Source organism: Branchiostoma floridae, chromosome 1 (genome assembly GCF_000003815.2).
Source record: "Branchiostoma floridae strain S238N-H82 chromosome 1, Bfl_VNyyK, whole genome shotgun sequence".
NCBI classification, from domain to species: Eukaryota; Metazoa; Chordata; class Leptocardii; order Amphioxiformes; family Branchiostomatidae; genus Branchiostoma; species Branchiostoma floridae.
Genome location: NC_049979.1, coordinates 10,598,836 through 10,625,764, shown reverse-complemented (window position 1 = coordinate 10,625,764; position 26,929 = coordinate 10,598,836). Strand labels below are relative to the sequence as shown.

Here is a 26,929-nt window from a genome sequence, read left to right as displayed (position 1 = left end):
TCCCCAACCTGCATCAACACAACACCAGCTATGACCATGTCTACCTGCTGCTGTCATAACATTGATTCAAGGTGGCAAAATGCCCCCTAGGAAGGAGCAAGACCCCACAGGCAAAATGACCTGACATACTACTTGGAAGAAATCCTAGCGCTGCTATAATATGAACAGTAGTGGCTATAGCCTATATGTATGTTTGACTCTCATTTGAGTGAATCTTAAACAATTCTTACTGAAGGTCCTGGAAACATGGGACTGAAAATCCAAACATTAACTCAAATGATGTCCAGTCTGATCACATACATAGAACTTAGACGAGTATCATTGTATTAATTGACTTGTTATTGTTGCCTTACAATTGTACCATGTACAAATGTTGTGCAATAAAGTTCATTCATTCATGTACTTCTATTGCAATATATACAGACGATGCATGTACTGTATTTAACACAGGTTATGCTTTTCTTTTTAGCATCTAGAGTCATGATAGAAACGCTAAATATCTAAGACAGATTGTCAATGCTCCAAAGAAAAGTATAACCTGTGCAGCTATTAAAGAATGTTGAAAAAAACAGCAACACTACAACAGCATTTCATTTGAGTCAGTTCTCACCTGTGTGTTCCTGCCACAATCCAGGTCTATGCAGGAAGGGGAGATGATCTCGAAGAAGGCAGTCTCACCCAGATGAACCTCCTGTCCTTCGCCAGACAGATAGCAGTGGGAATGGTAAGGTAGTAATTTTCAATTATTGCAGTTATGAGAGTACAAAATGCCTCAAGAATTCTTAGGCCTTTTTTTCTGTATTCATTAGGACTTCCAATTATAAAGATCTGAATCTTTATATTTTGTTACAGTTTGTCTGACCTTTACCTCTTCTCCTATGACTGAAATGAAAAACAGTCAGCAGACCAATTTGAGACAACGTGTACAGAAAAACCAAGGAGCCTTTATCAGCTGATAAAAGCTCCTTGGAAAAACTGAGCAAAACATTGTCAGCTTGGAGATTGCTTGTGCTTGTGCCCCTCTCCATTGTTTTAATTGTTTTCTTTTGTTTTGTACATTTAATTTATTTGGTTGGGAAAAGATTGTCCATACCGGCGGTTCCATCACAGTATGGTTCCACGTTTGCTCTATCAAATTTTACAAAATACCTTCAGCTGATGCTTAAAAGAAATTCAATAAGATAATTTTCTTCTTAAAGGAATTTCTGTGGCAGAAGGGATTTGTGCATCGTGACCTTGCAGCTCGGAATGTCCTTGTGGGAGATGAAGGGGTCGTGAAGATCGGAGACTTCGGACTGACTCGCTACATCTACACGGACAAGATCTATGTCAGCAAGAGGGGCGGCAAGCTGCCAATCAAGTGGATGTCACCTGAGGCCATCTTTGACCAGACGTTTACCACACAGAGTGACATGTGAGTCCCTTACCTGAGACATGTGATGACAGATGCTCTAAGAATGGGACATTGTGACCACTTGATTATGGTATTACAATTGTACAGCTTGTGTCAACACGAGTCAAACCCACACTGAGAGCTCCCTACCTCGTACTAGGTCGTATCGAACAGGAGGTTAGAATAGGCCATGGCCATTCCTAATCCCTCCATACTAGTGGCAATACCCTTCTGGTGTCCCTACTCAAGTGAGGTTTTGTAGATGAGATTTGACTAGTATTCTGTGAGAAGTTGATACCAGTGTTGAAAATGAGGCCCCAGCCCTAGGAAACTTGAGCATTCTAATCTGACAAGTACAGTTAGCTGAAGGGTTTCAGGTTGTGACTGATAACTTGTGAAAAGAAACAGTATGTTGACAGCATAAATTGATAAGTCGTTAAACCCCTTTTTAACTCCAATTGTAAGAGCCTTACTCCGGCAAAAGGCTCCCGGGATCTCTGTCCACACTTAATCACAGTATGTAAATATTTTCTGTTGCAATTAGGAGGTTTGTACAGGAAGAGCCTGGCGGTGTGACCCACAGTCGCTCCAAAGTAAATGTCTTGAAGTGGATGACAAATTGGTGGTCAAGTCACTTTGTACAAAGCACTCGCCATTAAAAACCCGAAACCATTTTTGTAGCTGTCTCAAATGATGGGAAAGTAAATGCTTTTTGCCGGAGGAGAAGGGGTTTGTGTACAGGAAGAAACAAAGTGCTCTTGATAAAACAAAGTCCTCAGTCAAACTCCAACAGAAGTGTCTTGTCGTGTAGAGACACAGAGTCCTCCATAATGGCTCAGATCCCTCGGGTGGCTTGGTCACCTGCTCCGCACTGTTTGCCAAGGTACACAAAGTGATGCTCACAAATGTCTACTAATGATTGGCCCTTTGACATCTCAGGCTGATCAAGTAGTTTACTGTTGCAAGGTGATACTTGTTTGTTATTGCAACTTTTCAACAAGGAAGGGCTGAAAAGGTAACGTGGGCCTCTGTCTGCGAGTGTGCAAACAATCGTCCAAAGAGGGGAAGCAAAAGCCTCTAAACCATTTTCCCTGATATACCACGCTTTCCGAAACGGATACTCTTCCTCAACAATACAAGCCGCACAATGAGCGATTCTTTGTCGCCGGTCCTCAATGGCACGCTTACCTTACATGCGACAACAGTGACTTTATTCATCACCTCTTGCTGTGGACGCAGGTGAACCTCTACACCAACAAAGGGCCGCTCAATAGCCAATTAGTAAGAAAATCTCCAAACCTCCTCCCCTGACCTGTTCTGCCAATATGTGTCCCTGATACCTCTTGAAAACCTGTTTAGCAGGCTGTAAGACCTTGAACATTGTCAATACTCGCCACTAGTGTGGAATATTTTGTTCTGTAAAGCCCCATAATCCAGTCATCGATAGGAGGCTGTTTCCAGCTTTTTCTATAGAGTTACTTGATTCCAAACAGGTGGGCCACGCTCTTTTGAATCGGGGCTGCTCCCACTGTACGTCCACACAATGTGTACACACGACACACAGGAGACTGCACCCAACTTTTGTGTGAAGGTTTACTATATCAGCATTTCAAACAATCACTTCATACATGTTTTGTTCTTTGTTGTTTTCGTCAGCTGGTCGTTTGGAGTGGTTCTTTGGGAGCTGGCGACCCTGGGGGGCTGCCCCTACCCCGGCATTCAGAACAGGGACATGCTAGGCCTGCTGCAGAGAGGATACAGGATGGAGCAACCCGAAAACTGCCCTGATGAGATGTAAGCATCATTGATAGTCACATTGTTTATCTTTATCCATACAGTAGTGAAACAGCCTGGACTGCACAAAACCAACAAAAAGAGTGAATAGGGCTGATAAGAAAGGCATTCAAAACACAGCACCTCCCACAAATAGGACTCAGATGATTGGATTAATTGGATCTAATGGCATTGATGTCTAACAATGGAGCAGCTGATTTTGTGAAGATGTGCCAAGGAACAAAACAAATGCAAAACCCCACAGTGATAAAGAAATCATTATCTGAACACAACAGTCATCTACATTAGCATAACTCCTCCTGGTCTCCCAGGGTTACCAACAGGTGTGGCCCTCCTAATTAACAGTAATTTATGCCCATTTACACCTGGAACAGGTCCCCTAGGTAGTCTCTGCCAGACTCCTTCCATTGCTGAAAAACAGTATTTTGGGCCAGATAGGGTGAATACCTGTTGCCAGCTTGTAACTTTCTGACTGCTAGCTTCTTGGACAAATATTTCCCTCTAGTTGGCCAATTTTCAGCAGCCCAAGGAGTCTGATAGAGACTATCCCCTTGGTATACATATATCTATTTGCTAAAAGTGGGTCCCAATTCCCTGACGGGACCCAAGAGGGGCGCTGTGGCTCATCTCCTGCTCATCATTCATCACTCAGGTACTTCTAAATGGTTGGCATACCTGGGGTGAAAGACATTAAGGGTTGGCTCTGTTACAGCACGCTCCTGGCATCCTCCCCATTCCAAAATCGAAGAAATTATCCTTCACAGTACAATTGCCACAAAGCCAGTCTTCGCACCTGTAGTGTTGAATGTGGTCAGGTTGGAGGTGGGAGCTGTGACACGCCTGAACTGCAACAAAAACACGCCGACAATGGCCATGACTGTGGTTAGTGCACACAACTTTCACGCCCAAGTGCAGGCACAGAAAGGTAACCCAGATCAAAGGTTCGCAGAGTAAAAGGCAGAAATACCACCTCTGCCATACCGTGAGCTTCAACTTCCTGACCGCACCCAGCTGGAACTTGTACGCACCACGTTTGGTCTGTTTCGGCGCTGCCATGATGGATGATGGCGAAATCGCTCCTTGCAATGCGAGCACTTAACATGGACACCACAGAGGTGTTGGATGATGATGCGCAGTTCCCCCATTCCTTCTCAGTAACACTACACTCACCCTGTTTATATCCTGATCAAAAACAGTTCCAAGCACCCAAGGATTCTTGAATTTTTGCAGATAAACTACCATAGTAGCCGCACACCCTGGTCAGAGTAGCAAATTATCAAGAGATGCCCCAGAACCAGGCTCTCTAATCTTGCATTCATCAACAGAGTACAGGGTAGTTGAAGGTGAAGGAAGTCCGAAAGCAAACAGCAGCTAAATCATCATGGTATATCAGGTCTATTACTTAAAATATGTGCTAGGTTTATTACAAAGAAAAGTCATTTTGTGATTGTTTGAACTTCCCCGAAGTTAATGGTCCGTTTCTAAGGTCACTCCACGGACAGAATGGGGCAGGAATGTGTGTTTTGACAGTCTGATTTCTTTCAGGTACCAGTTGATGCTTACCTGCTGGCACGAGCTCCCTGAAGACCGCCCTTCCTTCACGGACATCCGCAACTTCTTGGAGGACCTCATGGAGAAAGACACCCCCTACCTGGACCTGAGAGTGGACCAGTCCAAGGATTACTACAAGGCAGTGGACAGTGATGGAGACAACAGCGTGGAAGTTGCTGAATCCTGCCCTTCTTCTCTTGTAGCTCCCTCTTCTAACGGACTCATCAGTATTGGCCAGTCCTCAACTTTGCCATCCTCTCTCTGGTCTGCTGGGCAAGGGCTAACCATGGTACCTTCTGAAATGACCCCTCCAAAAGGCATAACCTTACCCAGAACATCAAAGGAGTCACTCTCCATCCAACCTTTGTCTCACCTTAGCCTTACAGGCAGGCAGAGTTCCAATGTTTGAAACATCCCCTTTCTGTCTCCACGATGAAACACCTGCAACATTAGCTCTTAGCCAGAAAATAGATGTTTCCATATTTGGTGCGGTCTGAATACGAAAAAAAAGCAGGCAGGAATTGTACATGGGGAAAGGTCTGAGCCCACAGCATCAGGCACATGTTTTGCTGGCACTGTGAATGTTATATCTCAGTGATTTTGGTACCAGACACCACAAACATGGGACCACATATCAAATATGGTACCAATGTACAGCATACAGAATACTGGTACATAATTTAATAACACATTACCAAAATGTCTAACCCTCTGAAACAATGTCCTGCATTTTCAGAGGCAATCTTTAAAGCATACGTCATTTTTATAGTTATACAATTTGGTCATATTGATTTTTTTCCAGAAATTTAGGGACAGTGGTGACATTCTGAATTTTAAAAAAAGGATGCCCCTGGACACATTTAAAGGTTCCCACCAAGTCCTGAGATGCCCTGTCTGCCTGAAAACCTCCTTGAAGGTCTTAACTACCCATTGTTTATGTACATTTTGTGAAGATGGGTTTATGCTTTTACCAGCGGTCTCAGAATGATTGCTTTGAGCCTACCTTCAAGTAGAGAGGGAATATCAATGTATGTAAGTATTCCCTCTTATCCTAGCCTGTACCAGACTCCATCGGTAATCCAAAAATAGTGCAAAGTGTAAAAGTAGGCTTCATCATCTGCCAGAGCAGTTAGCTGGCAAAGGAGTTGCACATGCAGTAGACTATTAAAGAAGTCTTGTAGAGACTAGCTGGACCTGCTGTAGTGGCCATGTAATCTCCAAGCAAATCTTTAGACAGCAAAGACAGTATCAATGGACCATGTGCTCCACGGAAACAGGAGCTTGAGAAATGATACGATTGTACCTTTCTAATCTGCTGGTAGATTAGAGGCCACCTGGACCCTGGGTCCCTACATGGGAGATGAAAATGAAGAGAGAGGATGGTCATGGTTTATGCATGTTTGACAACTGTGAAGCTAACTGTTATGGTTGGTCATGCATGAAGTCTCCACATGAAAAGTTGTTCCTGAGTGAAAGGGAACACAAATCCAGTCTGTTTGTTTGGGGATTGAACTGTGTGTAACAGGAATGTTAATTTTGATGGGAACACAAAAGATGTAAAAGAAAAGTGTTCCTGATTATTGAGCACTTGTACGTTACATTGAGAAACTGTATGGTTATACTCGATCCTGTAAATACCGCTATGTGTTGTAAATGAGCTTTTCAAGTAGGAAGAGGTGAAATGATTGATATTATGATGTTTGTATGATAATTGGATTAATCCCTCATTTACTGTTCACTTCTAGAAGTAATAGCTATTTTACTCTGTAAGTCTATTGTAAGTATATTGATCTTGTTACCCACAGTTTTGTTAATCAAAAGAAACAGCATCAAGGTATTAAATCGTGTTGTAAAGACTGGAAGTCTAATTAGCCTTTCTCAAACACCTTTTGTTTTGATTTCCCAACTTCTTTTGTCACCATGCTGGTGTGATTTTCTTAGTGTGAGAATGAAAGTCATTTCTACCCACATCTTGTGTTTGTACAATATGTGAGTACAAAAGAAGTGAACTTCTCTTCAGTACTCATGAAAGAGAAAAGTACAAGTCATTTAGAATCAGGAGTAATTGTATGCCCTATTGATATTTAAAGGTCTAGTGTGTACCAGGCTGCTCGGATAAAGATTGTAAAAATTGTCCAGAGACGAATAATCATTTGGCAAAGGAATTAGCCAATCATTGAGCTTCATCCTGGAACATGTAACTATGGCTAACTGCTGACAGATTAGACTCCTTAGTTGGTCAAATAATAGTTTAATTCATACTATTCTAATCAAGTGAGTCTGGTAGAGACTAGACCTTTGATAGGTCTTAAATAGGGTTGAAACATTCTACAAAGTTTAGTTAACCAACTTAACCTCATATAAATACTCATGATTCTAGATGACTTGTGAACTCCACTTATTAGGATGAAGACCATGAGAAAGCTCGGGGCCCACTGTATGAAGATCTGTCATCAGCCAGGTGGGGATAGCTTACATCCTGGAGGTACCAACCATGGGGGCAGCGCTGAGAGACGGCTGTCCAATTAGCAGCGTCCCAGGATTTCCCACAAGTCGGGGCATTATGTAGATTATAGTGTTTAAAGGGCCAAGGGGGGAACTGTAATCTTGAACCTGGCTCAGAGTGACAGAAATGCCTTGATCTCTGTAGAGGGCAGTCATTGGAGCGGATGGTGTTTATATGGTTATTGTGGGGACGATATCTTATATGTCAGAGCTATAAAATAAGGATAGAGTTGTCCCTGCCCCACCTAAACCTCTGAGACCTACACAGAGCTAAGGAATGCGGAGACACCGTGGAAGTCATTAAAGGAACAAAGTACTTGCAGTCATCACCACACCTTTTTACCGGTGCAAACCGATGCATTCCTTTAGTATGATAAGACGCCCATGGGTGCGGTCAGCTCGTCTTATGGGAATAAATATGACTAGGAGTAAGTGCACGTTTCGCCTCTGGGCAGGCCATACCAGGTAGCAACAGTTTCCTATTGTTACCGGGCTTGATAAGACGGCGAACGTAAGTCTGGGAAGTTTCCTGTTTGTATCTACGACTAACGTCTGCTACTGTAACTTCCAAATCGGCCTGTGATTGTTGCTTTTAGTTATCTATTATACAGCACGTGGCAGATCGGCACATCCAAAGTGTTTCCCCTACGCGCTGTCTGTCGCGTCGCATACACATATCTGCTGGGGCGAGTCCGAGATAGATACGGAAGGAAAGGTGCCAATGGTGGAACTTATGAAAAACATCATCTTCGAAGGAAATTCACTTCAAATATTCACAAGCAGACTCGATGTTAAGATAACCATCTATACATCTATGTTCCCTGTTGTTTATTTAATGAAAGAATCACGCGCGGAAGCATCATCGGAGACGCTGAGTTGTGCGATCTTATCAGGGGGTCCTAGGGCCAAACCTCATGGGGTGGTCGACATCAATAAAATTAACTAATTGAGTGGCCTCTAAATGGTATCGATATTTCAGGGAACCCTTTTAATAGGGGACAGCCTTTCCCCACTAGCCTACTGGAATTTAAGACCCCCAAAATCTGGCTTTCCGTGTTTGTTTCTTTTCGGCTTGCTGGCTCGTGACAGGCCGGGATCTAGCGAAAGGGTCCGAGTGGGGTTTCCAGGTACATCTGGTGCGCTGATGGCACCGAAAGAAGTTTTTGCTGCCAACTTTCCGAAAAGCGGTCAGGCGTTCGGAAACATCAACTGTTTTTATAAACGACACGCGGTCAGTTCGGGACGGCTTTGTCTGACCAGTTTTCGCACCTATGTGGCAAACCCAGAAACATATATAACAACAATGTGCGAACAGCAAAACTAATTAACAAGGGCGTTTTTCAGGCACTTGTGAAATTTCTATTGACTTCCTGCCCGAGGCTATAAGTGTGTGTAAATGTTCTGCCTGTGAAACGGGCCTTTTTTTTTCCTTTGCATATCTTATAGGGCCATCTGTATCACCTCATGCCGGTCCTCCTGCTTTCCTGCCTAAAATAATGACGGGTAGTAATTGTCTTGGAGGGTATGCGGCCAGACCACACACATGGTGTTACACACATGACCTAGTCGTATCTTTCGCACTCTCCCGGCTTCTGAGGAATTTTCCTTCAACTGTCGATCCCTTTTAATTATCATTACATGCAACGATGTGATATGCCAACCAGAAGTTTGTGTTGCAAACATACGTGACGTTCCCACTAATCTTGTACCACCAGTTCTGTCTCGGAAAAGGGGGACCACATGCTTTTGTTTGACCGCGAGTTCATAAAAAAGCTATTTGCGACAGAAAGAGAGGCCCGGTGTCAATATTAACAGGAGCTAACCATGCGCCCCAGCAGGGGTGTGTGTGCCTTCTCACCTGGCAGGCACATGGGCCGGAGGGGGAGTTGACACGCACACTGCCGAGGGGCGGCGGGCTGGGCCCCGCGATGTTTCCCGGATGTGCGCATGATGCCCCTGCCATGTTTACACGCAGAAAATTGCCGCTCGTTAAACCGTGCGACATGACAAACCCATGTTCTGTCAGAACGAGAATTGTGTTGGACGTCAAAGGTCACTTCCCCCCCTCCCCTGGTCGCTCACAGATTAATGGAAATTCTATGCCGAGAGTTGCCATTCCTACCTGTAGGAGGTACGACCTGTCTGTCGGCAGATGTGAGGGTTCGTGTTATGAGATGTCTCGTTGGATCACCGACTTCATTTGGCCCTGATTTGTACAAAAATCGCCCGGCATGTTTTACTGTTAAGTTCAAACCGTAGCCCTGAAGGCAAATAGCCGGCCCTCACCTTCACCATCCAATAAACATCGAACACTGAGCACAGAGAGCTTAAAGTTAAATAAACTGTCCGAACAAGCTGGAGTCATTACAGTACACAAACAAGTGGACGTGCCCCGCACATCTGGGAGGAAATTGGATTTTGATCTTTAGCCATTGGTTTGGAGTGAATGGAATGAGCCCACCTTGAAGTAAAACCCAAAATTATAGGTCTTTGTTGAAACATACTTTGATGTCATTATGCTTACGCACGACTGCCAGGGGTCAGACAGCTTGGCGGACAGGACTTTACAGTACTCTGGGCTCGTGTCAACAAAAGGTTGGTTAAGTTCAGACGCTCTGGGAGAATACACAACACTACATTAACCGCTCAATGCAAATTGCTATCATCTGTGTCATTACTGTAAGTACCGGTTGTAGTTCGTTATTGCTCAGATTTGTAAAGGCCTATCCCAGAAATCCCTGTAAATTCGTTGGTAATTTCACATGAACAGAGAACTACAATTTTAACATACACTTTAATCCTGAGGTGGGATTTGAACGCGAACAAAAAACTTTGTCAAATGAACAAACGTTGTGCACAGCTATCAGACCTATGTCTATATGTGGTAGAAGTAACAGAACACTTTCAAAACGGGGGGCATAACTACAGGAACGGAATGTGTCAAAACTATGGTATAAAATGTATTTGAAAACTTCTACATTTACAACAAAATATAGCACATATGAAATGTTTATAGAATATGAAAACATATACATTTAATTCTGTACAAATTTCCCTATATTCTGGGCACATTTGATTACATTTAAATATCACATTTAGGTGCTCTAGTTTACTGATTATGAACGGAAACGTTGGTTCAATAATAAATATACACAGATTGCTGTTCTGCCCTCCCCCCTTCTTCACAACATTGGACGAATTCCCCTCAATGAAAATCTTCCAAAATTCGAAAACATGTACATCTAAAATTACATCAGGGTCAAGGCCCGTTTTCTGGCTCCATGTCAGCGGTGACTATATCCAAAGCAAGCTCCGCTCTTGTAAAAAAAGATAAATACTTCCTCTTATTTAAAAATATGACAGTGTTCCTCTTGTGGTGTGTTGAAATGGTTTTACAAGCCATTTTACAACGTTCTTTTTTCCAATATGAACTACCGATAGGTGACTTTTAACGTTCTTGCTACTATCTAACGGCACCCGCATCCTTCCACGACCATGTCCTGGTAGTTTTTGAGAACAACTTGATCATTTTCGTTCAAATATAGCATACTAATAGGACTGAGATCTGTAGGCACACAGCAGGCCTTGGGCACTGCGAGAGGATTTACGGAGTTGACTAGAGTTTGAACTATTGCATGGTTTGTGGAATTGAGGTGATCTGCGAGGGGAAAGGGGCATTCCCCGTGGCAGTAGTAGGCCTGGTAGCCAGGTGGAGCTACAATCCAGTCATTCCAGCCAACATCACTGAAGTCAACATACAACGAATGTCTCCTGCAGTTGGCTTTGAGTCTCCGCCGCTGTTTTTTTCTTCCATTGGCGCGTTTTTGCCTGGAGGCGACCCTATTACTGTTACTGGAACCTTTGCCGTCATCCGTGTACGTGAGCAGCAGCGGTCTGCGGTGCTGCCACGAGTGGTCGTCCATGTCTGTAGACCGTCGTAACCGTACGTGGTGGTTTGATAGGGCCCCGCGCTTTGGAGACACCACTTCGACCTCCAACCCGTAGTTTCGCTCCGGGGAATTCTTCCACTTAGTAACAGCCGACCGGACATCAAAGGATTCCCACGACGAATTACGAACATCCACCAATTTGGTATCCAGAAGCCGCGTTATGGTATCCGTGTTAGTCCTACTGTTCGGTCTCATTACCTCGTACACGTTTACTCGGTACAAGTGGTGGTCCGTGGAGTCTCCGTACTGAACGTGATCAACATCGATCTGTTCCCGAAACAAGCGTAACTCGGCCGCCTTTATAAGTTCCACGCTGGGGACGGCACTTGTGTTGAACCATAATCGCCGGTCGATCTCGTCGTCGCCCTCCCACACCGGCTGCCCTGCCTCCGATTCTTCTACACAACGTTTAAAAAAATACTTAAGTAAACAAAAGTGTGGGTACAGCATGTGCGAGTAAACACACATTTAGTCGCGAGGACTCGTTAGACAAGCAAATGAATCGATAATGAAGTCTAGGGGTCAACAAATAGCTAATGCATGCACCCTGTCCCTCGCCCTGCACACACACAAAACACAATGGTATACATGGACTACGTACCTTCATGGTGGAAACTACGCACGGTGTTGGCAGTACTTGTTGACTTTCCCGCAAAGTTGAAGTTGACACTGGGGTTTTCAGGGTCTTTCGTCTGGCTGAGGTACAACTCCAACATGTAGGGAGGAATCACCAGGTTCTTCCGGGGCCGTGGTCGCTCGTTTAATCCGAACATGTTGAGCAGACTTGACTCGAACGCCCGAATCATGTCATCGTTTTTGTCGATCTTATCGGGGCTGTACGCCGCTGCCTGCTTGGCTAGATTCCTCCTCCCGGCATCAGGAATAAGGTCGGCCCTTCCACCAAGCAGAATGTAGCACAGAGTCAGCACCAGCAGCGATCGGTTACCAGGAATCATGGTGCCTCTGCAAAGTATGAAGGCAAACTCTTTGTAAGGGCCCGAATGAATGCATGATGGGTCAGCCTCTTGTATATTTTAATTACGTAGTCTAACTTGTTTACGTTTTAAATATCGGATAATCGCCGGGTGCTGTGAAACAGCGCATGCATTTGCATGGGATTTGGGGGAAGGCTAATGAATTAAATATCGGAATCCCCGCTTCTGATAACACCCACTTCGTACAACAGCGCCAAACGAGCAACAGTTCCCCCAGTCCATTCAAATTAAAACCAACGTAGGGTCGCAAAACTCGGCATGCATCCCCACGCGCAAAAAGTGGTTCAAACAACTTCCACATGTCCCCTGGTGGCAATAGTCCAGCGCTTTCCCGGCCCTAATTACAGGTACTTCATTTGTACCTCACACTTGTGTCAAGATGGTTCAGATAACATTATAGATTTAAGGTCATGTGTCGACAAGGATTTACAGATCGATCAAAAGTGGGGGTTTACTGCAGGTTTACGATCCACCGTGCCACTGAATAAGTCACAACAGCGTCCCGGTGGATCGAGTTTCTACAGGAGTGAATTTCTCTCTCTCTCCCACGGAAGAGGCTTCCAGGCTTCCAGGTGCACGTACCAACAACTCACACTCTGTAAATGGAACATATAGCGCAGGCATTTCAATTGCGCCCATTATTTACAGAAGAATAGCGATTGGCCTAGTTGGAAAAACCTTGATGAACGCCATGTCATAGAGAGAGTCTGCTTCCCATTCCCGCCAAAAACCATTCACGAAAGATTTTTCGGTCTGAAAGGAAGAATGGAGCCACAGAAAAGAAGAAAGAAACTCCCTAGCTCGACAATCACGCAAATATTGTGCTTTCCAAGGCCTGGTTTCCGCACACAACCAACGTTTTTGTCAGCTGTCCCGCATTAGACAAATGGTGACAAAACCTGTACCATGACAAGGTCCAAATTAGAACAAGCAGATGTCATCCCCCGACCCTGTTTAAGTAGCCTTGAAATGTGACAAACTACTACTACGTACCCACGGTCTCCCTAACAGCATCTCTGGCTCCCACGCATAACACCCGAACATGCAGCCACATAGACAAATTGTTCTCCGTCAAGAAAGGGAAAGAAAGGTTATGTCGAAAACATCCCCTGATAATAAATCCTTTATCCCCTTCCTAAAGCGTTGGTTTTACGATGTCACGACCTCGTAGGGGTGAGCCACACTTGTGCCAATCAAGGAACACCAAATGTAAAGTACATCTGACAACCAGAGAACGACGTGGTGGTGCGAATAGCCAGAGAAGTTGTGGGGGAGGGAGGGGGAACCCGACTTGGGCTCGTCCTTCTGGCTTGAGAACACACGAGGACATTTACGCCTAATCACGAGCACCGACAACAACAACAAACCGTGCTTGCTATTGATTAATGTTTCACACGTGAAGCGTTTAAACTACTTAATATAATCTGCGTGGGGATCTTTGTTTATGTACTGCTAAATTGGTGAAAATGGTGGAGCTTTACAGAAATAGATCAACATTAGTGATAAGAGCAATGACGTTATATTACGCCCTTGATAAGACAAAGGAAACTACACATTCAATCTAGTCGTTTTTGTCTCTAGATATTACCAGCACCACCACACCCACTGTTTATCGACGCCTGCGTACAAACGAACTGAATGCTACAAAATGTTATAAACAAGATATCATCGAATTACACCACGCGGCTTATGTTACCAATTAGAAGAAACTGGTTTCTTATTATAGCAAAACGCTTGATATATTGGAAAGACCCGTTTCGAACGTTTTTGGAAAGCCTGTCCACGAGTTGTTGTCCTCTCGCTGAAACACGTCCCGTTAAGCGGCGCAGCTGTTGGCTCAAATAAATTTCTGATCGACGGATTCACATGCTACGAGCCAACAAATCGGTGTGTTTAATTTAGCGAAGTTCAAAGAGCCAAATGCTTCCAGTCCAGTCGTTCAGACTTAACCTTTCTTGAATACATCTGAATTGAAAGGCGCACAAAGAGTTTCCAATGCCCCCATCACACTCAAAGGCTGGTCTTTATAGTCTCGAATCCCGCTGCAATATTGTGAGGGTTTTGGTACAAACGAGTGGAAATGTTCCGGAATGGATTACATATGACAGGAAGAAACGGCAAATCAGGCGGGAAACAATTGTTCCGCTTCCCGGGTAGTTCAAAGATTGAGACTTTCCAAAGGCGTGGACCCTAGGACCGCAAGAGCAGACCTCTGGTCGAACCAGAACAAATGCTATTTAAGCGACACAACTATCAAAACAAAACGCAACTGACATGACAACCAACCTGATGGCGAGCGAGGGGTCGTGGACCCTTCTGCCACATTCCTGCTGGATTGCGGCCCGCTCCCCCAGCGCAAAATCACAGCATGCCCAAAGGACACTTCCAATACAAAGCTTACAAAAGCCCCTTAAAATTAAGCAGCCGACACGACTCTTGGAAAGGGACAACGAACGCCGTCAACTCCGAGTAACAGCGGACAATAGACGATGGCAGAATGATGACTATTTTTGTCCAAAACCTACGATATACATACCAGCGTGGCCTGGGTTGCTGGTCCTACGGAATGTGCGGATGAATTCCTCCTATCCCGCATTGGCCGTTCACAACGGCTGCGCTTTCCCCCAGGCCCGGGAACTTGCGTCCGTCTTGGGTCCAGATTTCTACTCAACAGGGCGTAAAATTATTTTTAACAACCGCTCCGTCCGTTATCGCGAGGAGTGTGGCATCGGCGGATCTGTTCCTGCCCCATTTCTGCGCGGTACCTCCGCCGGTCGCGATGTCCCGCTCGCAGACTTTGCGAGCACAGCAGGAGGAGGGTTGCCGCAGGCTGGTTGTGTACTAAGCGGCGCGTACCCCGAACATGGCCCGACTGCGCCGTGGGGACAGCCCTCTCGCTGGCGTAGTGAACTCCATGTGGGGACGACTGAAACCAGAGCTGTCGTACTCACGTCACGCCTGATATTTACAGGTTGAAACAATGGTCGCTTGATATGAGTATACACAAGAAGTGTCAAGTTGTGGAAGCTAGTCTTGAACCTTGTAACCTGCGTCAGAGAGCGACGAACGCGATTGGTCGACTGCAAGTGGGGAACAATCAGTTACAAGCGGCCAGGCGGGCGCAGATCTGTGACACTAATAGCTTTAGAGCTTTGACATCGTCCGGGGCCTGTTTTTCTTGCGGGATTTAAACTCAATAGGGTTATTCATTGCTTGACATCCAAAACCTTTGTTCAGCACTCCTTTACCAGCTGCAGAAGAGTATGTCGGTCAATATTGCAGCAAACTGTTGATGAGTTGTACAAGCGGGAAGCACTGCAAACAGCCAATGTACATCGCACGACTCCGACGAATTCTTTCTGGCTTTTGATACACTATCGGCGTGGCCGCGATGTTTGCTGGTACTTTGTAGTAACAAGCTGATGTTGTGGATAAATGTTAGCTTTCTCACAGTATCCAAATTGGTTTGTGCCCCGGAGAGGCGATAAAAGAGGCCTGTCACACAGGAGAGCTTGTATATAGAACACGTCCCCTCGCGTGCTGCTGGCACACAGATGGGACCCAGTCGTGGGGAACGAGAAAAAACACATCAAGTCGGCCGCTCCGCGTACATTATTGTCCTAGCAGTTGAACAGAACGAATTTTAACTACGAACTATCACGCTAGGTCCACGGTTTCAAACACCACGTCTTCTTCAGGTCTCTCCCTAGTGGAAACAGTCACGACACATAGACCAACAACCCGAGCGCTGAAACACAAATGTGGTTCCTAGAGAAAGTACCTCATCATTGTCAATAGGGTTTGGGGGAAAACATCAACATGTGCACCATATGTTCGGTCCGTGGAGTGGAGGGGGTGAGACGGTATCCTAGCGACGGTGTTGAGTGGCAACGGGCCATGCAACAGGTGAACGCAACATGAACCGCGCCCTGGAGCACGAGAGGAGGCAGAGCAGAAGAAGTATGGAAACCGCTATCGTTACATAGATTTACGACATCTTCTAGCCTCGGAGCGTTTTGAACTGGCAGCCGTAATTATGAACACATGTTTTACGCGGTTCGCATCTTGCGGACACATGCCCGCCCCGCACTCTGCCAATCGACGGGAGTTCTCCCTTTCCCTTTAGGTTGTCAGTGGGCATGAAAGGACAGGAACCGACGGAGAAGGGGAAGGGAACCAGGCCAACAACGGGACAGAGCTGCTTTAGCTCAAGTCTTGAGTGGGAAGACGTGGCCCGTATGGACCATAACGGGCCTGTCAGTGGTAATTAAGGCGGAATGCAAACTCAGTATATTTCACCACGGGCCGTGCCAACCGGGTTCAAGTAGTCTGGGGAGGGACGTGATGTGCACATGGCTGGCAGAGGGATCGTCATGGCAGCTAGCATCAATATGGCACTTGCTGAGGCATGTAATTACCGGAATATGCTAATTGCCGATTGCACAATCCGTGGCAGCCAAGGCAAGGGCGTCCGTCGATCAGACGGCTAACAGGGTGTGATGTAGGAGGCCACGTTAGAATGTTTAAGGTGTACAAAATTTAATAAAGGGACTAAGCGGCCATGAAGTATAACGTTATGACCTGGACACACAGTCTATCATGATCTAGTGACACGAGGCACTAGACCCGTAAAGTGGGACACACAGGTGACTAATTACTAGAAACAACCTCTATTTTAGTAATGACAACCACCTCCCCCAGGACACTCGCACTTTAATCACCCACCACCGCTGATGCCTTGATGACAGGCTGAGAGAATAAATACGAATTACTGTCACCTGACGTAGGCCGGACACAGCAATTATCCCAGCTTCCCGTGTACAAGTGACCTCGCTACTCTCCGAGCAGAGAGACTGGAGGAGGAGATCGTTATCCTTCTTCTGGTTGGCACACATTTTCTGAAAGCCTACAACATGGTACTATAAAAACGTGTGCCAAACAGAACATAAACTGTGACGATCCCGTCCTCTAACCTCAGCTTGCAGAGGGACTACGCCACCGAAAACCGATTGCCCTAGAACTCTACGTACTAACTGAAGACATTTCAGGTGACAGGATTCTTCGCACGCCTGGCGGCCGGGTGCGGTAACCCACCTGATATATCTGTACATTGACTACTCTCCAAGTAGAGGCTGAAGGGATCGATTGTCTTTTTCTGATTGATACATTGAGGGTTTACGGTCAGAATAATGTACCGATCTCTCCCTTCAACTTCTGGCACTGGAAAGAACACTGTATATGACTATACGGCAAACGATCCGGACGCTACATACAGTGATACACTGTACTCAAGTCGTAATAAAGAACACACCTTTAACATCGTGCTACGCTTCAGTCCGTATCAGTAATCACATTGCATTTTCAAAGAAATGTACAGCTGGTCATATTTCACAATGTTCAAATGTTTTCTTTGTCGTAGGATTTTCAGGACCGACTCTTTGTCAACGGGGATTTATAGCAACCTGTTCTGTCTCATACAAGACAGCCATACGACACACTCACAACTACCAAAAGAAGAATGCTCTGAATTCGCTGCAGTAAACCTATCTTACGAAAAGTGTGAAATGGTTTCAAAGTAAGTAGAGAGTCTTAATGTGGATCTTGACGCAGCAGAATAGATGCGGGGTCCATCAGGTCGAAATGTCGGCACTCTGCTTCTCAAAGTTTCATTGTGCAGTTCGTCAGAACGAAATGTCGGTATCCTACTTGTTACAGTTTCAATCTGCAGTTCATCTAGACGAAATGTCGGTACCCTTCTTGTTAACGTTTTGAAAAGCAGCTCATGTAGACGAAATGTCGGTGCCCTGCTTGTTTACGTTTTGAAACGCAGTTCATGTAGACGAAATGTCGGTACCCTGCTTGTTAACGTTTTGAAACCTAGTTCATGTAGATGAAATGTCGGTACCCTCCTTGTTAACGTTTTGAAATGGGATTCGTCGGGACGTAATGTCAGTACCTTGTTTGTGGGGTCCGCCAGGACGAAATGTCGGTGACCTGCGTGTTAACGTTTCTTTGTGCGGTTTATCTGAACGAAATGTCGGTATTCGGCTTGTTAACGTTACAGTTTCAATGTGCAGTTCATCGGGACGAAATGTCGGTGCCCTGTTTGTTGACGTTTTGAAATGGGATTCGTCGGGACGAAATGTCGGTATCCTGCTCGTTACAGTTTCAATGTGCAGGTTATCAGGACGAAATGTCGACGCCCTACTTGTTGACGTTTTGAAATGGGATTCGTCGGGACGAAATGTCGGTATCCTGATCGTTACAGTTTCAATGTGCAGTTCATCAGGACGAAATTTCGACGCCCTACTTGTTGACGTTTTGAAATGGGATTCGTCGGGACGAAATGTCGGTATCTTGCCTGCTATGTTTTCGATGTCTGTGGGGTCCTTCAGGACGAAATGTCAGTAACCTGCATGTTAAACTTTCCTTGTGCGGTTTATCAAGACGAAATGTTGTCAACCTGCTTGTTGACGTCACCTACAGCCGCATCCCTCCACCACCATGTCCTCGTACTGACGTAACACAACGTTGCCGCTCTCATCGAAGTACAGCATGGAGATGGCGGACAGCGCGGTTGGGGCGCAGCACGGCCGGGGCACGGCGGCCGGGGCCACGGTGTTCACCAGGGTCTGGATGATGGCGTGGTTGGTACCGTTTAGTTTCTCGTTTAGAGGAAACGGGCAGTCCCCCGCACAGTAGTACGCGTGGTACCCAGGCGGCGCGATGATCCAGTCCTGCCAGCCAACTTCACGGAAGTCCACGTACAGATGCAGTCGACGACAGACCTCCAGCTGTTCCTCCGTCAGGGCCGACGGCGGCATGCCGTTAGGGTCGGCGTTCTCATTGCTCAGCTCCCGTTTTGATCGACAATGACGACGGTCCGACGAAAATATAATAAGACTAGCATGAAGGTTGTCGAACGTCGGGCACGCGTAGCCTTTCTTGTAGTCCTTCAGAGTTATGGTTACCAGAAACTCGACTGCGTCCTTGCCTTCGGTTTGCCACGGTAGGACGACCTTCATCACGTCCGAACGAACGATGACACTGCGCCTGTGGTGTACGCTGAACCCATCCACTGGCGTCAGGGCCGTCACGTCTATTCGGCCACTCGTGTCCGACGCGACGTGATAAATCTTGATGCTGTATCCTTGGTGAACTTGCAGCCACGAGTGCGAAGAGATGGGTAGAGACAAGCGCAGCTCCGCACCTTTTATTCTCTCTTGAGACTGAATGCTGGACATGTTGAAGACCAGTCGCCGGCGAAAGCACACATCCTCGTCTTCCGGTCCGGGGGAAACAGACCAACCTGTCGGAGTTAATCCAGACAAAGCTTCTTATCGCCGCAGTGGTTAGACCTACACTTGTAATCTACGGTCAGGTTGCCAGCTAACTAGTTCCGCATAACTCAACGTTCGCAGACTTGTCAAAAGTTATCATATCTCAACAGATGTATAGCACTACATGACATGAACGATGACATAGCGACCAGAGACCAATCAAACAATTGCGACCCACCGCTCAGCTATCTAGCTTACAGTCGATACATCATAACAACTAGTCAGCAGGCCAGCGGTCAGGTTCAGACATGCGGAGGCCATATCATATCAGGATTGGCAGGCAGCATGTGTGCCAAACGTAGCCCCATACAGAAGTATCCCGAACGTGAGTTCTGAACTAACCATTTTCGGCAATGCTGCGGACGATGTTGCCTCGGATGTGGGGGTCGGAGAAGGTACAAGAGCCGGAGGACGTCTTCATGGTCCGCTGGCTGCTTGTCACTCTTCGGTACAGTTCCAGCATAAAGTCTGGGGCCCGCTGTAGCGATGACGGCTGCGGCCGTTCACGAAAGCCGAGAATGTTCAACATTCTGCGCTGGAACCTGGCCCCCTCTTGGACACCAGCGCTGTCGGCATCCTCGTCCGCGTGTGCCAGGGTGCAGCCCAGCAGGACCCACGTCACCAGTACGGCCCTCATGCCGTGCTCATGGCCGATGTTGTTGTCCCCTCTTCTGTCTTTGACACCCTGGAATTTCAGTCCGGGTGATGTGTGGTATGACGCTTGATGAGTGAGGATACAACAGTTATGACTGATTGACACCGCAGATGTACAACTCCAGCCAAACAGTTAGCGACACCCAACACGGGAGATATGAGCATCAATCATGACGTACAGCTCTCCCGGGCGCACTTTTGCACCATCGACACGTTCAGCGAATGCCACAACACTTGCTGCACAACATCCAGTTCTTGGTCCAACGGCAGGTAAATTGCCTGGGTGGAGCCAGGCTGGTAAAAATGTCCCTCCTGTTGATGAGAATTCTTTAGAAGTCGGGTTTGTTTATACAACCTTTGTGTGGTGGTGATGAGCCACTTCCGAACTTATCCTGTCGGTATGTTCGTATAAAGACAGGTCTTCCCATCCCAAAGTGGTCAGCTTTTGGTCCAGGTAAAAAGAGATTAACTCCACAGACCCAGAAAAGCCCGGGGATAAGACTCTTTAACAGGTGACAAGTTTCCAAACAAGCCTGCGCCTTTCTCAGGAGACAGACATCAACGGGGCTCTTGTTTTCCGAGGAGACTCCGATTGCACCTGGGCGGTGATCGTAGGGTCGCTATGACAGTGTCTCACGTCAGGACGGAGAACACAAGTGTTGTACTATTATGGACTTCAACTGTTTATTGTTGTTCAAGACAAAACGCAGAGCATGACGTCCGTACTGTCACCTGCGCAAAGTCACTGCCCTTGACATTTTGGCCAGGTCACACATGAGGCTCCCTTACCACGCCAAACTCTCGTCATTTTTTACCCATACCCGAGAACGAAGTCCTTCCACACGCAAGTGTTCATATCGTACAAATGAGTTTTAACAAGTAAGCATCGAAAGGTTTAGCTTTCTGACCAACGAGTGTGCCTTTTTTAAATTCCATGAAATGTGGACAGTACATATAACGCTATAGGTAACAGAACAAGTGCGCATCTTGGCTCTGCGATATGATTTTGGATATTTTATGAACAAACCAATTATCGTTGTGACAGCAATCTTGAGAAATAGAAGCTAACGGAACACGAGACAGAATATTCAAATCCAACCTTCTCCCATCATACCTAATCTCCTGTTAACAGGTGTTTCATGTGGCAGTGGAAGGTTTCAACACCGACATGGGCAGCATTCCGATCTCATTACGTAACGCACGTCAACCATTTCTTTGTTTTGCTCCATTTGACAAAATGTCAAACGAGAAACTTTATTAAATCACTATTTGATTTCAGACTGGGCGTCAAATATACACGGGGCATCGACATCAAAACCTTCAGCAAGTGTCCTAGAATGAACCTATCCGGGCTTGTTTATACACTGTGAAGACGTGCTGAGGCATGGGAAGCACTGCAGTAAAAAGTCTTCCAAAAATACGTGACCTCCCTCTCGGTATCGGGCACTATTAAGTGCTGAGGGCCGGGATCATCTAAACTTAGCTCTCCCTGTAGGACTGACCCTGAAACACAAGGCATGGTCTGGGACCGTTCCACGGCGCGCAAATCAGCTGCTTGTTGAATTGGGATATCCGGACTCCGGCGGATTCTATGCCGGCAATTTCAAGACTTCTCCCGCATAGTTAGCTGTGGAATTCCCAGACAATTTGACCCACTTGTAGAAGTTCACCGGGCATGCCCCCCGGGGAGGGGCAGAACTCTCCCAATGAAGGGGGAAGTGACAGGAGAATGTACTACGTAATATGTATACGTTCAGTTGCGAGTAACAACAAAAGTACTCGTGCTTACTGTCGAAAGAAAAGTGGTGTCTTTTCATGCAGCATTAATACTTTTATGACCGTGTAGGTTGGTCGTACGAGTTTTGGACATATAATCCCTCCGATTTTTTCAAATGATTGACACTCCAAGGCACCCGCCTTGGCGTCGATCGGCTTACGTACACCTTTCCCGACAGTTCTATATGACATAATTACTCCGCCAACAAGGGTATGTTTTTGGTAGCGTCTGTTTGTTTGTTTGTTTGTATGCATGTGGTACGCATGACTCAAGAAGCTATGGATGAATTGTCATGAAATTTGGTATGTGGCAATATCCTGCCCCATCGAAGAAACTATTAGATTTTGCTTCAATTTTGTTTTTTATTCTTGGCTTCAATGTTGGCAGAACTTAGGATAACCTTCATCTTTCCCCCATTACATTCCGACGTGTACAAGTTACAGACACACACCAGTGTCGAGGCCTGACTGTCGTCCCGTTGAACGACATGTAACTTTGTTCGTTCCTGGAATGTTTTCAAAACAACCGCAGCTTCCTGTGGACGGGCTCGCTCGGGGACACGCTCATTCCTATTCCGATGTAATTGAAAAGTAATGATCGCATTACGGTCAACTCAATTCCAGCAACTTTTAGAATCACAAGAATCCAAACGTTATCTAACCCAGCTTGTGGAATAACGACGTACCTGACATGCCCTGCCGCACGAATTACTGTTATTACGTCATTGCCATTATCGTCGATCTAGTAACTGATAAGGTGAGCGCAGTAAATCTTTCCCAGCGTACCGTGTCCAAATTCATTTGAAGACTAGGCTCTATCTAGGCTTTATTACCTATTTCGATTGGTTTCAAACAGCGACTAGTATTATATGGCGATATCGCCGTGGGTTGTCAACTTGTCGTACACATGATGTCGTAGAGTTTTCAAGCAGGAAATGGTGGCAGAACCAACCACCGACAATTGCAAGAATCTCTCCCGTAACAAGACGACTGGATTTTGCAGGACATCTGCACGACTATCCCTATAATGCCCCCAGTTTGGAGTCGTAAAAGTAAAACGATCGCACAACGTTTGTGATTAGGCCCATGGAAGTGTATAAGAACGGAACATTATCACCATGTCCATGTCCTGATTGTTATCTACAGAACGTACAGAAGTCAGAAGGACATGACCGGTGATCTATGTACTGATAACATCGTCCGCCATCGGCAGCAGTTGTTCACAAGTCATGGAAGGTCATATGTATGACGTAGTAGTACATACATCATTTCAAATGTTACCAGGTATTTCATTAAAGTCGCCCCCCCCCCCCCCCCAATCTAAGCACGTCTACAGCTTCCAAAGAAATAACGACAACCAAATCTAAGTTCTTAGATCAACCAAAGGCGACGTGAACAATAACTGGTCGTATTTGTTGTCATAGAAAACTGCAAATTAGTCTCATCGACATCAACAACACATCTCCCTCAGGTGTTCATGTGGAATGCTAGAGAAGGGCGGCACACATCTAAGAAACCTTTAGATCAATGCGCCGAAGACCGGCCATCTAAAAAATATCTTCTTTTTTTTCATCAAAAGGAGGAGACAACTGCATTACCAACACCATCTTAACTCTAGCAATGCGAAAATTATCATCAATTATCAATTAACCATCGACTGACACGACTGAGCACAATTTTGTGGCGTTTTCCCGCAGTGTCAGCGTGCTCACGGGGATTGGCGTAATTGTGGCTTTAATGATGTTACCGGGAACATCATTACACATCACTCCCCGGTCTGAGCAGCGAGGCGTGGATACCGTATTGTAAACTCTGTGCGCAGGTTTTCCCAACTGGGAATATGAATCAGTCGGTCATTGACTCTGGTTGGGTAGACTAGACTGAAAAAAAGTTCGGCTGGCCCGAAGAAAACACGACATTTTCCTTTCATTGACAAAAGCGTCTACCGTTACAAAACATGTTTCAGAAAATCTATCTTTGACGCCCGACGCGACGCACATGGAAACGGGTGTCCTAGATGACGCCACCTACCGCCTATAATATGAAGAGCACGCGCGGGACGATATTTGGAGGCCATAAACAACACCGATAGAGAGTATGACGTGAGCTGCCCAGCGGGCTTGGAGATATGTATATGATACTAGTATTATAACCAGGTTAGTATAACACCGACGCAGTACAGTGTTGCAGCAAGAGCAATTGTCATAATAAAAACGTCCAACACAACCCAGATGAAGACTGGCCAGTCGCCACTTTCACCTGTAGACAGCACTCCTGTACAGAAGCTAGCCCATGAACGTGTTACAACTGGTTCAGGCCAGAGACTGCCTGCTGGCACCTTTCCTTTAGTTATGTCTGGCATCCACAGAGTCCATGATTTACGGGAACGTTGACCTTTAAGACGCACATATTATAATTGGCCTTACTGAAACGCTTGAGTGATACAACTCCGAGGATTCCGATGTTGCTGATTAGCTGGGGACGCTCGACTTATTGTTATGGTTTACGATCTCAGAGGAGTACAAAACGTAAGTTTCCCATTTCCATCCGATCGCTGGATATCAAAATTCTATGGCGTGCGCCGACAAAGCGACGGCCAATGTCCTATTAATTGGACATTCTGGAAACACGTCTCTAATATTGTGCGCAATCTCTAAATTCCTCGGTATTTCATGAGATATATAATTAGGCGTTCAATGAATGAATGAAATGAAATGCATGAATTTTCTTCCATTCGCATTTAACCAACAAGTTGGTAACAAGATGAAATACCATGAGAACAGCCTTGTAAAGGCAATACTATTCAGTCCAGAGTTCTAGAATATAACCGTAGGAAGCGGGCCTTAGTTAGTTAGGTTTCTGTCGACAAGTTCTGCCTTTTGACCTCTGTCGCTTCGCGGCAATGGCAACTTGATGCCACAAACTTGGGGATGAACGCCACACCAATGACAGAACAAGCTTGATCCACAGGCCTGACTCGCCGAAAGATGAGGCTGGGCAGGCCGCCGAGCCCCTCCCGGGACCTGCCCTCTCCCAAGGCCACCGACGCGTCCCGACGGTTTCTCCGCTGTGAAGCTGCCGGCACTTTACCTCCCACTGCGCTGCGGCCGCCGCAGAGATCTCTGTTGATGCAAGTGGAAGTGGAACACTTCCTAATGAAGCAGCACAGCACCCAGAGAGGAAGTTGGAAAAGCGACAAAGATGCCTTAGAATCTGCTAACAACGGACACAAACCACAGTATGAGCGACAGCTTTGACAGAGGCATGCAAGCCGGCAATACAACATGTCTCGACGTACAAGCTTCACACACCACTATTTAATTCCTATACCTGTAATCAGCTTCAGGGATCTACATATCAGCAAACTGAATTAACTACCAGAAGCACCACTAATGCTGTTTGTTCCTATATAACATTCAGCTGCTGTGTGTTTTAGAAAACTGTTGCTATGTTTGGACGGTTACAAGCCTTCACATGTAGCGGGTACGTCCCTCGTCAATTCAACTATTCGGCTGTTTTTCCACCGTACATGGTGCCGAAGGCTTCTTCCCCTCCAGTAAACCTGATTTGCTTTCAGTCTAAAATTTACAAGTGAGTCCACCCAGTGAAAAGGCGACCCAAACCGTTTACGACGTCGACAATGCGACCCCGACACTGACCGGAAGACGGTGTCGTCAGAGGGCACGTCACTCTTTGGGTTCGGACAATGGCGGTTCTGTGGAAATTTACCAGTTATGTGCCATTTTACAGAAGCAAGTTTAATGCTACACTCCGTCTGTGAAACGACCTGTCTTTCCGCCAGAGAAAAAGATGTCTACCTTTTTGTTTTTCTTCGCCCTGTTTTTGTCTCCGGACCCACACGATGGCATTTACCAGGATTGGAGACATATGCGACACTTTCCTCACAACATCAACTGTGTGTCCATGTCCGGTTTTATGGCTACTCCATGACGCATTTTCTCCTTTTACTACGTTAACTGTGGACCTTTTTCTGTTTTTATTGTGTGGTATCACCATGTTTCTCTTCCGGACTAGACGCTGGTCACTACGAAGTACTCAGTAGGCTCTGTTACTGTTACATGTACGTTTATATGTTCAACTCCTAGTTTTAGTTTCAGCGATCGTACGTCTAAAGGTACGGGGAGCTCAATGCGGCAACTACTAAGTTTCTGATACATTGATTCATTGGCTGGTGTGGGCACATCGCTATAAATAATGGCAACATCGCGTCAGGGCAAAGTCCGCGGCAAGCTCGCTACATGACACAATGGTGAGTTTACTAACTAACAGCCCTATTAAGGATCAAGGTAAATAAAGGAAATTAAATACCTGATATCGACGTTTGTCGTGTGAGTCACCCTGATGCTTTGTGGTACATGGCCGTGTTAAAACCACGCGACACTGTGTACGGGCTTTATTTCACCAGCTAAGTCCACATTGCCATACACATCACTAGTATTAATAGTGAGCAGCAGTTTAGAGACAGAAGCTAGCTAGTCTCGGTGAGACAATCACTGAAGGTTCGCGTCCGTCCGGCATAGAACGAGTAACTAACCCCTGAGTTCCATGTCGACTTAGATGTACGTCACAGCCGTCAAAATCCAGCGATGGCCAATATATCGATCCAACAGCGGGGCACAGCCCTACAAGCACTTGATCAGCTAATAAATGAGTTACCTAGGTATTCAAACAGATTGATCACCCACACAGCTTTGGCGACGTATCGTTACGTTCATATCAAGATAAAGTGCCTATGTAGCTACATCATCCAACAACTTCAAACAAGCAGAAATCAATTACGCGAACAGCGCTGAACTCAAACCAACCTTTCTGGACTGTGTTCTCTGGAATGCCCTGACCAATGTTACTAACGTTGTCTAGCCCAGGCAAACATCTCGACTGTAACATTCCATTCCTTTGTGTAGTAAGGAAAATATGCCACCGCCGCTTGTCCCTGGCATGCTCCTACAA

General features: G+C 46.0%; 2 protein-coding genes across 2 annotated transcripts in view; one reads left to right on the top strand and one right to left on the bottom strand.

The window, feature by feature from the left end:
• LOC118427306 (proto-oncogene tyrosine-protein kinase receptor Ret-like) overlaps window positions 1-6,623 on the top strand; it is a 28,394-nt gene extending 21,771 nt beyond the window's left edge. The window contains exons 10-13 of the mRNA XM_035837035.1: window positions 635-724; window positions 1,200-1,414; window positions 3,050-3,187; window positions 4,733-6,623. Coding sequence (XP_035692928.1) covers window positions 635-724; window positions 1,200-1,414; window positions 3,050-3,187; window positions 4,733-5,147 — 858 coding nt within the window. The 3' untranslated portion in view covers window positions 5,148-6,623. The remainder of the gene's footprint in view (window positions 1-634; window positions 725-1,199; window positions 1,415-3,049; window positions 3,188-4,732) is intronic.
• A 3,395-nt stretch (window positions 6,624-10,018) lies between these two features.
• On the bottom strand, window positions 10,019-21,511 carry LOC118427296. The gene is made up of 6 exons (XM_035837008.1): window positions 19,871-21,511; window positions 18,666-19,497; window positions 14,954-15,146; window positions 14,475-14,644; window positions 11,795-12,156; window positions 10,019-11,591 (listed from the first exon to the last, which is right to left on the bottom strand). Exons 1-6 carry the CDS (start codon window positions 20,163-20,165, stop codon window positions 10,711-10,713), a joined length of 2,733 nt encoding a protein of 910 aa, XP_035692901.1. The 5' UTR covers window positions 20,166-21,511; the 3' UTR covers window positions 10,019-10,710.
• Window positions 21,512-26,929: the final 5,418 nt, after the last annotated feature.

Coding starts and splice junctions, on each gene's coding strand:
- LOC118427296 (XM_035837008.1), bottom strand. CDS start 20,165: ATGAGGGCCGTACTGGTGACGTGGGTCCTGCTGGGCTGCACCCTGGCA. Junction 12,157..14,474: donor GACCCCTCGCTCGCCATCAG/GTTGGTTGTCAT, acceptor CATACTTTGCAG/AGGCACCATGATTCCTGGTA. Junction 11,592..11,794: donor GCGTAGTTTCCACCATGAAG/GTACGTAGTCCA, acceptor AACGTTGTGTAG/AAGAATCGGAGGCAGGGCAG.